The 12,874-nt window shown below is 40.6% G+C and overlaps 1 protein-coding gene across 7 annotated transcripts in view; it reads left to right on the top strand.

Moving 5' to 3' along the window:
* Nucleotides 1-581: 581 nt before the first annotated feature.
* Nucleotides 582-12,874, top strand: part of zgc:158659 (uncharacterized protein LOC791141 homolog) — an 18,361-nt gene continuing 6,068 nt past the window's right edge. Inside the window, exons 1-16 of one of the 7 annotated variants that reach the window (XM_058410708.1) lie at nt 587-831; nt 1,932-2,052; nt 3,909-4,043; nt 4,137-4,229; nt 5,242-5,256; nt 6,183-6,350; nt 10,123-10,334; nt 10,428-10,590; nt 10,697-10,906; nt 11,068-11,318; nt 11,421-11,678; nt 11,787-11,872; nt 11,975-12,080; nt 12,162-12,314; nt 12,463-12,594; nt 12,677-12,801. In XM_058410708.1, the coding sequence (XP_058266691.1) occupies nt 10,146-10,334; nt 10,428-10,590; nt 10,697-10,906; nt 11,068-11,318; nt 11,421-11,678; nt 11,787-11,872; nt 11,975-12,080; nt 12,162-12,314; nt 12,463-12,594; nt 12,677-12,801 (1,673 nt within the window). In that variant the 5' untranslated portion in view covers nt 587-831; nt 1,932-2,052; nt 3,909-4,043; ... (2 more) ...; nt 6,183-6,350; nt 10,123-10,145. Of the gene's footprint in view, nt 832-1,931; nt 2,053-3,908; nt 4,230-5,241; nt 6,351-8,471; nt 8,648-10,122; nt 10,335-10,427; nt 10,595-10,696; nt 10,907-11,067; nt 11,319-11,420; nt 11,679-11,786; nt 11,873-11,974; nt 12,081-12,161; nt 12,315-12,462; nt 12,595-12,676; nt 12,802-12,874 lie in introns of those variants that run through there. The other 6 variants (XM_058410707.1, XM_058410709.1, XM_058410711.1 and 3 more) reach the window with 6 other exon arrangements.

Consider the following 12,874-nt stretch of genomic DNA (forward strand, 5'->3'; position numbering starts at 1 on the left):
ACATATTAATCACAATAACTCAGCTTATAAGATATAGTAAGAACAACAGCAATAATAATAATAACATTAAGATGATAATTAATTAATTAAATAATTTGTGTGTAAGGTAAGAAGGAGAATCCAATCGTAATCACCGTAATGGCCCACACAGAGACAGTCATGAAAAGAACAACAGAACAGCTCAAGAGACAGCTGATGGATGGAGGAAAAGATGGAGAACCAAAGCCAAATGAACTGAAGTCAGGTCAAAAATTGAAGCGTCCCATAGCCTCACACATAAAAACCTCAACATCAGGGATGGGAAAATCAGGAGAGATGGAGGGAGCAACTGAGAAAAACAGCAAAAGAGAGCAGAAGAAGAAAGTGAGGAAGCTGAAAAGAAGTGAGAAAGAAAAAGGAAGGGATGTGTCAGGTGCTGGAGGAGCATCTGGAGAGGAGAAAGCAAGGAAAAGAAGGGAGGATGAGAACATAGTGGAGATGAAAGAGAGTCCGATTATAAAGAAAAGCAGAGGAGAAAAAGATAGCAAGGTGGTGTAGCAGAAAATTATTATTTTTCGGTTAGTGATGGAAAGAAAAAGTTTGTGTGTGTGTGTGTGTTCGCAGCAGAATCTTTTTTTGAGTGTGTCATATTCCCCCTCGGTGGATCTAATTGGTGAGTAGACATTTATATGGTTTATTCACACCACGTTTGTTTAAGTGGTGTCTATTTTTTAATTTACTTTTACATCTTCAATATTACACTAGCGTAGAACATGAGTTTTAAAGATTGTTAATATTTAAAAATTGTTTTTATTAAGGTGGAGACAAGAACATCAAACAGGGGAAACACAGGTACAGTCTCTCTCTTTCTCTCCCTCTCTCTCTCTCTCTCTCTCTCTCTCGCTTTCTCTCTCTCTTTGATCACTCCTCATCACTGTCCTGATATTTACAGGCAAGTACGGGATGAGGTATATAAGTCTAGTCTGGTTCAGACTCACACAGAGACAGACAGGAAGAAGAGTCAAGAAGAGAGGGATCAAAGGGATGAGGCCAGTTATGGACATCAGTGTGAGTGACTAAAGAAGAGACTCTGTTAAACCCTCTGTTAAACGATAATAGATCAGGTTATACATTATACATTAGCATTATACATTAGCAGCAGATCCTTTAAGTCCTGTATGTTGAGAGGTGGGGCCTCTTGTCCAGAACATTACACAGATGCTCGATTGGATTAAGATATGGGGAATTTCAGCACCTCAAAACTCGTTGTTGTGCCATTTTTGCTTTGTGGCACGGCACATTATCCTACTGAAAGAGGCCACAGCCATCAGGGAATACCGTTTCCATGAAAGGGTGTACATGGTCTACAACAATGATTAGGTACGTGGTACATGTCAAAGTAACATCCACATGGATGGCAGGACCCAATGTTTCAAAGCAGAACAATGCCCAAAGCATGACACACATGCCATGTGTGTTCCCCAGGTAAGCAACGCACATGCACCCGGCCATCCATGTGATTTAAAAGAAAAAGTGATTTATCAGAGCAGGCTACCTTCTTCCATTGCTCCGTGGTCCAGTTCTGATGCTCATGTGCCGATTGTTGGCACTTTTGGCCGTGCAGAGGGGTCAGCATGGGCACCCTGACTGGCCTGCTACTATGCAACCCCATACACAACAAACTGACACCTTTCTATCAGAACCAGCATTAACTTCTTCAGCAATTTGAGCAACAGTAGCTCGTCTATTGGATCGTATAGTGAAGGTCCCATCTGCTGTTCAATAAATTACAGTTTTACTTCACAGTTTTAGTTTACTTTACTTTACACTAACAACAAAATAGTCTTGATTGTTTAGAGGAGTCTGAGAATAAATGCTATCTGATAGTTAATTTGCTTGTTTGAGGTGTTTAAGCACTCTTTGTCTTTCTGTTTTGTGTGTGTGTGTTTTAGACGCCTCCTTTAGCAGTTGCTCAGCTCCAGAAGAGACGTCCAACGTGCCTGAGGAGGAGATGTTCTTTTATAGACTGGTGCCTGGATCACTGGTTTGGGCCCGGCAAAGTGGCTGTCCCTGGTACACTCACATACACATACACACATGTGTTTTATAATGTATAATAATGTTTTATAATGTGTGTGATTTGTCTAGGTAAATAGTTTACACTTTTTTTATAAAAAAAATAATTATTAGTTTACACACTCGTTTTTACACTTATAATAAACTGCCTTATCCACTAAAGGAAACTGCGGCAGTGCCTTCTGGGTAACTTGTTTTCATCTGACCAGCTTTTATCATATTGGCCTTTAAGAAATCAACTCAGCTAGGGATAATTAGCCCATGGCGCATTGCAAACAGTTCTTGAACAAGTCTTGTGTGTCTGTGATTCGCAGTCACTGTTGATGATGTTGTTTTATAATATTCACACATTAATTTGAGCATGGCTTTGGAAAGTCTCTTAAATGACAGCCATGATGTTGATGATGATTTTGTTTATAGGTGGCCGGCAATTGTAGAGCGAGATCCTGACACAGAGAAATATTTGGAATTCCGCACAGAGTCTGATCTCTTTCCGGTACTATTTCCATCTCACTCACATTTCCACTAGCATCATATATATTCTATGTTACAGTGTACTAGAGCAATGCATTTATGCATATTTTTGGAAATATAAAGTACTTAAATAAATAGTAAAGCAGGTTGAGATAAACAGATTGTATGTCGCAGTATAAGTGCCATGTGACATATTTTGGAGAACCGGTGACCCGGGCCTGGGTCACCTGCAGCAGAGTGAGGATCTACTCTGACCTGTCTGAGGAGAAGCTTCTTAATGTAAACACGCACACATCTTTCTTTTTGATTATTTTCCTGATTGGAAGAATGGTGTGTTTGTGGTTTTTGGACTTTGCACTGTGTATCTCTGCATATATGTGTGTGTGTGTGTGTGTGTGTGTAGGTAGGTGAGAAGGGCCTAAAAGATTCCATTTGTAGAGCCAAGGAAGCACTCCAGTTGTCTCTAAAGGTAAAACACACCCACACACACAGCCAAAGTACACTAAACCACTACAGAATACTCACAATGCATTGCAGGAGATTTGTAGACATACCTAGAATTAAAAGAATACCAGCAGCGATTGTGGTGGCATCTTATTTATGCATACCTTCTCTCTCTCTCTCTCTCTCTCTCACTCTCTCTCTCTCTGTGTGTGTGTGTGTGTCTCTCTCTCTCTCTCTCTCTCTCTCTCTCAGGAGAGGTTAGTGAAGTTTGGGTTTCATAGTCGTTATGTGTCAGACAGAGAGAGCTCAGAGGACAGTGATATCGCAGGTACACACAATCACATGCACACACACATTTAGGTTGGGATTGTTGTACTGACACATATGCTGCTGCTGTGTGTGTGTGTGTATTTGTGCCTTTGTAGAGATGTTTGAGGTGATTTTTGGGAAGGCTGGAAATGACTGCAACAATGAGGTTCATTAAACACACACACACACACACACACAAAAAGTTTATGTTTGCAAAAACTTGTCTTTCAGGATTCATGGAGTAAAAAGCAGAGATCAACAGGAAGCAAACAAAAAGGTGTGTAAACAGTAAAATGTCTTGTGTAATAAAGTTTGTGTCTCTAATTTATTTGTTATAATAATCTGGTTAAGCCTATGATCACCATATACTTTATAGCCTATTTTAAAATAAAAGGAAAGGAATCAGTCTGGTTATTAGATAATCATCCGTGGAACTGGGTGAGATGACAATGTAATATCGATATTCTGATAAATTATGTCACAATATGCAGTTTTTATGTCACAATATTGAAGATATATTTTTAAAAAATTTTAATAGAAATTCTGGTAGAGAGCACTTTCAGAGCCTATAAAAACAGTGCAAGGTGCATAACTCAGTCAGACTTATAAGAACTTCTCCCTCATAGAGAGGAAGAGAGAAAGGAAGAAGAGCAGATGGGTGACAGAGGACAAGGCGTACAGAGCGGGTGAGAACAAGAAAAGAGTGAAGAAGAAGAAGAAGAAGCTGAAAGAAAGAAATGAGGGCGAGAAAGAACAGAAAGGTCGTAAAGAGATATCGCACCATTAACATTTCAACTGGCTGTTTGTCTCTCTTTATTTCTTGTATGTTCTCTGTCTCTCTCTCTGTTTTCTAGATTTGATTGATGGTGTACCTGTGAAAGAAGGAAAAGAGAAAAATTCTCACACGCCTACATTCTCTCTGAAGAAAAAGAAACAACACAAAACAGGTGATGTCACTGACACGACCTCTAATAGCTGCACGAATCCGGCAAGCAGGACAGGTTAGATTTAATTTTCCCATTAGCTGGAGAAGAGTTTTGAGATAGAATGTAGAATAAATTTACTAATAATCATATCCCTAAAGTATATAAAGTATAAATGAATTAATACCTTATAATTTATACTTTAAAAAATCAAATATTATTTTACTTAATGCAAACTTCAAAATATGTGAAGATTGTCAAGATCCACTGTCCTCCAAACGTTAAGTAGTACACTAATGCAATTTTCTAAACATAGCAGACCAGATGGTGCAATTTTATGGAGAAGAGAAGGAGAGAAAAAGAGAGAGGGAGAAGTGTAGATCAGAAAAACTGAAGGAAAGAAGGGCTGGAGAAGGGAGACATGACGAGGAGGAAGATGATGAAGAACACAAGGATGTGCATGACAGTTAGGTGGAGGACAGTGAGAAAGAGCATGACAGTTCTCCCTCTTGCTGGAAGGACTAAACACACAAGTGTGCTAGTGAGATTTGGGATGAGGCCTGTGTGCGTACACACACTGGATAATAACTCTAACTCATAGATAATAACTCATAGTCTCTCGCTATGTTTTAACCCTCACAGTACCACACTAAACAGTGCATTGTATATTGGAGTGCACCATGTTCTCATGTTGTTTATTGTCTTGGTATGTGTGTGATTTGAGAACCAAAGTGTTTTAAGTTAAGTGCACACACACACACTATGTTGTAGTTCTATTTTAAAGTGAATGAATAACACTTTTCATGTTAACTGGTAAAAAATTAATAACACATTAACTACTAATTAAATGCTAATTAACTTATTTGTTTATTTATTTGTTCATTCATTTATTTATTGCAACATCATTAAAAATCCAGTTTGTGTGGGTGTGTGTGTATGCGCATGTTTTTCTTGTTCTCTCTCTCTTTATCTCTCTCTACGGTCACTCTCTCTCTCTCTCTCTCTCTCTCTCTCTCCCTCTCTCTCTCTCTTACAGACAGATATGAACAGGGTAAAAACAGGAAAAGGTTGAACAATGGCTGACTCAGGCTGTATCACTCCAAACTCAACAACAGAATTAGTTATCACACAGTCATAAGCTGAACACACACACACAGGTCAATAATCACTAATGAGACTAATAACCAGAAACAGGTCTGAACAGGCACAGGAGGAGAAAAAGCTCACATACTAATAGTCAGAGTGGTTTGTTAATATTCAGATGTACAAAAATGACTGAAAAATGCCAATTTAGTGCCATTGTGTGAGTGTAGGAAATATGTGATTAAACTGTCAGTGTATGAGTGCTTCTATGACACTTATCTAATATCTACAAATTAGAGGGTTGCAAACTCATGGGAAAACGTAAACGAAGCATTGTAATGGAAAGAAAATTCCCCTCAGAACTCTCACAGAGTGTTATAGAATCACTACACAGTCTATCATACAGGATCTCGTACACTGTGACCAGAGATCATCTTAAAACACTCTGCTGACCTCACTGAGTGGAACCAGGCTTTGAGTACTTTGGTGTTACGTAGATATTAGATAAGATTCGGATTAGATTCAGAGTAGAGAGTGATCAGAGGCAGAGTGAAGGACTCTGTGACTAACACTAATTTAGGCTCAATACCAAATTCTACAATTCATATGTAGGCTAGTGTTCTTATTTGGATATGAGCCATTTGAGAGTCTGTCTTACTGCTTAAAACAAACAAACAAACAAACGACCGAAAGACTTCTGTGACAGTGAGAGAGAGGGAGAGAGAGATGCATCTAGGGATTTTGTCCTTTTTTATGTTTTAATTTATTAATTATTTATGTAATGTAATTTATTACATTACATTTATAATCATTTATTTAATAATTTATTAATATTTCATTTTTATGCATTTTTACGCATATGTGTGTGTGTGTGTGTGTGGCACTTGGGAACAGAAATAGGGGAAGAGAGGAAATGGGCCCTATTGTTTCAGTGTCCGAGAGAGAGACAGACTGGGAAGGCGTGTTTGTAGTGAAAAACATGTGAAAAACACTTTTCATCTAGAGAAGGAGAGAGCCGATGAATGTTTCTTACCTCGAGGACTTACTGCAATAAGAGAGAGTGTGAGTACCGCAACACACACACACAAACACACACACACACAAACATCATTAAACAGTGGCTATACACAATTATCACCTTGTTAGATAGAGCTTAGAGACATGGTCTGGAAAAGAAATAGTTTCTTTAAGGGATTCTTTGGATGGCTAATGGTCCTAGTTTTCTATGGGAGGAAAGAGAAGAATCTTTATGGCGCTCTCTGCATGTGTGTGTATGTGTAAGAGAGAGAACTTGTCATGAACTGCTGTTTGGCTAGCTAAGGAATCTGATCAGGTTTGACTGTACCGAGGAACATGAAGATCAGGAGAAAGGAGTGAGAGTTGTTTGGAAGTCATGTTGGGAGATGCTATGTTAGACATGCTCTAACACATAATCACTTCTGATGTCTGTCAGATATTTACATTTACACCACATGACTGTTGGTCAGAAGGCGTTGATTAATTCTTTATAACAGCAGCTTTGACAGTAGTGCAGCTGCTAATCACATATTTATATTAATGCACTTGCTTTAATGTGTTAGTGTTTTTAGAGCAACATGTCATTCACGTGGACGTATACAACACACTCCACTGATGATGAACAGAGCTATTTAACATGGAAGGAGTCTCCAGTGTCAGTGCTTACACTTCTTTGTGGTTTCTCAGTAACATGACAAGCTGAGATTTTTCTCATATTAACTTAAAGAGAGAGAATGAAGAGACACTGCTGAGGGAAACACTGTTTATAGCTGATAGTACACAAGTGTACAAGGACATGCCTTGTTAGGTTAATATAGGTAACTATAAATGGATAAAAAGTATGAGGCGCTCTTTGATTTCAAAAATGTAAGTGTTGGTAAATTGCTGTGGTGTAAAAGGAATTAAACACACGGAGACATGCTGTTAGAAAATATTCAACGTAATAACAGTAGCTCTAACATCATGTTGGGGGGATTGGTAGGACATAATGGCCACAAAACAATATCATTAATCTCCAAAAACAGATGTGGTGTGAGTGTGTGTGTGTGTGTCTGTGTTGGGGGAGTTACTAACTAACATGGTTACATCTGTCTGTCTCATTACAATATCTCACTGAAACAAAAAACAGGATTAGTGTGAGAGGATAAGGAAGTACACATACTGTATCTGTCAAATGTAGAAGGTTTTGTACATTAATAAATTAAGTGGTGTAATTGTTGCTGAATCGATACAAGAGGAATAACATACTTCAGACCACGCTGTCATACAAAAATAATACACTCCAGAGTATTGCACTGCCCGCACCTTGAATATTTACATAGAACCTCATAATTAGCAGTGGATTTACAATTGTTGTTTTGATCCAAATTCAGTTATTTCCTTTTAAAGTGAAAGTTTGGTCCCAGTTGGTCTGATCGTTGCACTAATGTGTACATGAGCAGTAATGTAACCCAAAAACTTTACTCTAAAATCTAATAGCCACACCACACACAGGTAAAATATCCAAACTACAGCTACTACAGGACTTTACCTGATTACATGTGCAGCCACAAGGAAAAACACAGAATTGTTTTTTGATGAAATAGAGTAAAAATATTTTTATTTTAGATAGTAATTTTTTATTTTGTTTCATTTTGTAGTGTATTTCTCGTTTTCTCGTGTGTGTGTGTGTGTGTGTGTATTTATTTCTCATAGCAGAAGCTGACTTGTTGGTGATGAATCAGATAAATTGAATAATCATAAAGTATCGTGTTTATACATTTCTCTTTTTTATTAGATCTTTATTGTTTGCTGATGTTTGGTCGTTTCTTTGCCAATCAGCTTCTTATCTTTTTTCCTCTGTAATCTCTGTAATGATGCTGGTCTCTGATGCTCGGTGAGGAGAACCCCGGATCCCCCCTGGTTCTTAAAGAACACACGCCGCGCGCGCACCTTCATCTCTCCCTAATCTGTCAACAGCGTGCGCGTCCCCTTTAAAAGAAAAGGATTTCCCCCTCCTCTCCTCTACTCCTCTCCTCTCCCCCTCTCGAGCTCTCTCGAGCGCTCTGCCTCCTATTGTTCCTCGTGCCCGAGTGTCAGAGCCGGATTTCCGTTAATTAATCATCGTAGCCGGTACCGGGTGACAGACAGATAGATTAGACAGGCAGACAGACAGACGTCCTGCACACGCAGCACCGGAGCTCATCAGAGGATGCTCTGACCGCGGCTTCATCCCAAATGCCTTTGTACTGAACACACAGGGTGTTCAGTTTTCCGTGTTCCCTATGTAGTGCACTTTTATAGGGAACAGGGAGCGGTTTGGGATTAACACTGAGGACAGGAACCAGGGCAAAGATACACTGGTGAGGACTAAACACAAATTAAAAACACATATAGTGTTTACTTAGGTCCTAACACTGAATTAACATTCAGTAGAGTAAGTGTTAGTCAGTAGTCTAATTTAACAGTAAAGGGAACTGGATTGTTACCTGATTTAATTAATTACTGATGGTAGTAATTATTTGTTGCTTTGAATACAGCACTACAGGTTGCAACTGTGCAAGGTGTTCATTAAACACTGCTGTGGTAAGAGTTGATGATGATGATCATTACGAAATTATGATGATAGTTATAATAGTCAATAGTGATGATGATGATGGTGATGTGATAACGATGAAGGTGATGATGATGGTGACGGGGTGATGATGTGATGGTAATAATGAAGGTGGCAATAACAATGATGACAGTGATGGTGATGACAGTGACAGGGATGATGACGATGATGGTGATGGTGATGACAGGGATGATGATAATGACTATGACAGGGATGATGCTGATGGTAATGATGATGACGGATGATGTGATGGTGATGACAGTGACAGTGATGATGATAGTAATGATGACAGGGATGATGACAATGATGGTGATGACTACAACAGGGATAATGATGATGACAGGGATGATGACAATGATGGTGATGACTACAACAGGGATAATGATGATGACAGGGATGATGACAATGATGGTGATGACTACGACAGGGATAATGATGATGATGACAATGATGGTGATGACTACGACAGGGATAATGATGATGATGACAATGATGGTGATGACTACGACCGGGATAATCAAGATGATGTGATGGTGATGATGATGATACACATTCTGGTGTTGTTCTGCTCGGTTGTTCAGTGCGACAATTGATATGTTTTTTCTCCTCGAGCTCACATGACGTCTCTGATGGAGATAAGTGTGCGTGTGGAACATCAGCCACAATCCAGCCTTCTGTTTTTCTCAATGTTTAATAAAATAAGCGTGAAGATAACTCTACACTCTCTGCCTTCTGGTAAAACACAATGTAAAAAACACTGAGTTTCCTGTGTGTGCTCTTTGTGATGGTGGACTCTCGTGTGTCCTTATTTTCACTTTGCTCTTTCTCACACACTCTTCTCTTGTTTTGTTTTGTGTAGTTTGTGCTTGCGGTCACATGGACGCAACTGCACATGGCTTTGTGTTTAGAAAGCAATGTCTTGTAGACCAAGGAGATAATTCTACCATCCATGATATGAGTCCTGAGTTTAATGAATTCTTAATTTACTGAAATAATTGAATACTGAGACAGAGTGAAAAGAACCCTTGCTGTGACCTGGACCCTGTCTGATCCAATCCAAATTCTAAAGCTGGTTACAGTCATAACTCCATATAAAATATGCAAATGTTTAACCTCTCGAGAATCTTAGAATGGACACAAGTGACAGAGGAAAAAAACAAAACAAAAGATACTCAGAATTACAAGTGATGTAGTACGTGAAGGATATTCTCTGTTTTTCTCCAGATCGAGGGTGTGTGTGAGAGAGAATGGCCCCAAGGCCATCTTCAGGTGAATTATGGGGTCTACACCTGATGCCCCCCCGTATTTTGGTGGATTGCTGTTTACCCAATGGGATGCTCGTCAGTCTGGAGTGTTTACGTGAAGCTCCACTCATCAGTATCAAACAGCAGCTTTTCACAGAGGCCCGCAAATACCCCCTCTACCACCTCCTGCAGGTAGAAACCGCCTTCTACCTCTCCTATTCATGTGAAAGATGATGATTAATAAATGTGTCATATTTAAAAATAACGCATCTGTGTGACTGGTAGGAGGAGTCTTGCTACATCTTTGTGGGTGTGACTCAGGAGGCAGAGAGGGAGGAGTTTTATGATGAAACACGGCGACTGTGTGACCTTCGACTTTTCCATCCTATCCTAAAGGTCATCGAACCTCTTGGCAACCGAGAAGAGAAGATCCTCAACCGTGAGATCGGTCTGTGCGTGTTTGGTTTTGTGATTTGTGTGTGTGTGTGTGTGTGCGTGTGTGTGTGAGAGAGAGAGAGAGATAGAGATGGTGTGTAACTTTTTTTTTTATGTAGGCTTTGCAATAGGCATGCCAATCTGTGAGTTTGAGCTGGTGAAGGACTCGGAGGTGCAGGACTTCAGGAGGAGCATCCTGAGTGTGTGTAGGGAGGCAATGGAGGAGCGTGAAGGAGGAGGACCACACACTCATGCTCTGTACGTTTACCCCCCCAGTGTGGAGTCATCACCGCAACTACCACAACACATCTACGCCAAACTCGACAAAGGTGTGTGATGGTTCCTTCAGTCCCTGTGAGGGGGATGAGCGTGTTAATATCTATATATACTATGTTCTGTTATATATAAAATGATGAACACATTCTGACCAATCAGAATCCAGAATTCAGCAGTGCTGCGGTGTACATTCTCTGTGTGTCTGTCTGTGCAGGGCGTTTGATTGTGACGATCTGGGTGGTGGTGTCTCCATCTAATGCTAAGCAGAAGTACACGCTGAAGATCGCTCACGACTGTGTGCCGGAGCAGCTGATCGCTGAGGCCATCAGGAAGAAGACACGCAGTATGCACCTGTCGGCTCAGCAGCTTCGTCTGTGTGTGCAGGAGTACCAGGGACAGTACATCCTCAAGGTGTGCGGCTGTGATGAGTACCTGCTGGAGAAGTACCCACTCAGCCAGTACAAGGTGAGGATGGTGTGTAATGGAAAGTAATTATGGTCTGAGTAAAGACAGACCATCTTTTACTAACTGTACATGTGCTTTGTGTGTGTGTGTGCGTGTGTGTAGTATATCCGCAGTTGTATCATTGTGGGGAAGTTGCCACACCTCATGTTGGTCAGTAAGGACAGTGTGTATGATCAGTTGCCCTGCAGTGGCTTTGTTACTCCATCGTACAGCCGCCGCACCCCCCAGCCGAGCCCAAGCCCCGCAGGAGGTGACCCCACTAACCCCCGCTCACTCTGGGCCTTCAACACTCACACTCCGCTCCGCATCAGGCTCATCTGCGCCACCTATGTCAACGTCAACATCCGAGACATTGACAAGGTGAAGCTTTGCTTCCATTAGAGGTTTTTGGTATGTTTGGTAACAATTTACATGATGATTGTAAGTTTGAAGTGTAAGTTTGTGTGTGTGTGTATGTGTGTGTGTTAGATCTACGTGAGGACTGGTATATATCATGGAGGAGAGCCTTTATGTGACAATGTCAACACACAGAGGGTTCCGTGTTCCAACCCCCGGTAAAACACACACACACACACACACACACACACACACACATAAACACACATTTTTCTAAACAACACAGAGTGTGACTTGCTGTTTTCTGTGTGTGTGTGCAGATGGAATGAGTGGCTGATGTATGATATTTCTCTGACTGATCTCCCACGTGCTGCTCGTCTCTGTCTCTCCATCTGCTCTGTCAAGGGTCGCAAGGGGGCTAAAGAGGTTTGACCATTGTGATCATAAAATGTAGCCTAGAATTAGTTTAAAACAATTTCTAACACATTTGTGTGTGTGTGTGTGTAGGAGCACTGTCCCCTGGCCTGGGGCAATGTCAATCTGTTTGATTATAAGGACACTCTGGTCAGTGGTAAAGTGGCTCTGAGTCTGTGGCCTGTTCCACATGGACTAGAGGATCTGCTCAATCCCATCGGTGTGGCAGGATCCAACCCCAACAAGGTGTGTGTGTGTGTGTTGTCCCCTATTGCATTTTCATATGCAAACAATAATTATTATTATCTCAGAAATTTAAAAATATGTTACATTACATGTAGTGAATATAGACATCTCTCTCTCTCTCTCTCTCTCTGTCTGTCTTTCTCTGTAGGAGACTCCATGTGTAGAGTTGGAGTTCCCCTCCTTTAATCACACAGTGGTTTTTCCTGATGAACAGCAGATCGAGGAACATGCTAACTGGATCATCTCCCGAGAGCTGGGATACAACTACTCTCTCAGCCTGGTAATACACACACACACACACACACACACACACGTGCCAACGTCTTAATGACTCTACTTTATGTGTGTGTGTGTGTGTTCAGAGTAATCGGTTGGTGTGTGACAGCTCCATCTCTCAAGCAGAAGCTGAACAACTTCGTGCTCTCTGCAACCGAGACCCACTGTATGAGCTCTCAGAACAGGAGAAAGACTTTCTGTGGAGACATCGGTACACATAAACAAACACATTTTTTGGTGTAGCTCAAAAGGGCAGAACCTATCTTGGGTTAATATTTATATAT

This window comes from Hemibagrus wyckioides, linkage group LG15 (genome assembly GCF_019097595.1).
Source record: "Hemibagrus wyckioides isolate EC202008001 linkage group LG15, SWU_Hwy_1.0, whole genome shotgun sequence".
Taxonomy (NCBI): domain Eukaryota; kingdom Metazoa; phylum Chordata; class Actinopteri; order Siluriformes; family Bagridae; genus Hemibagrus; species Hemibagrus wyckioides.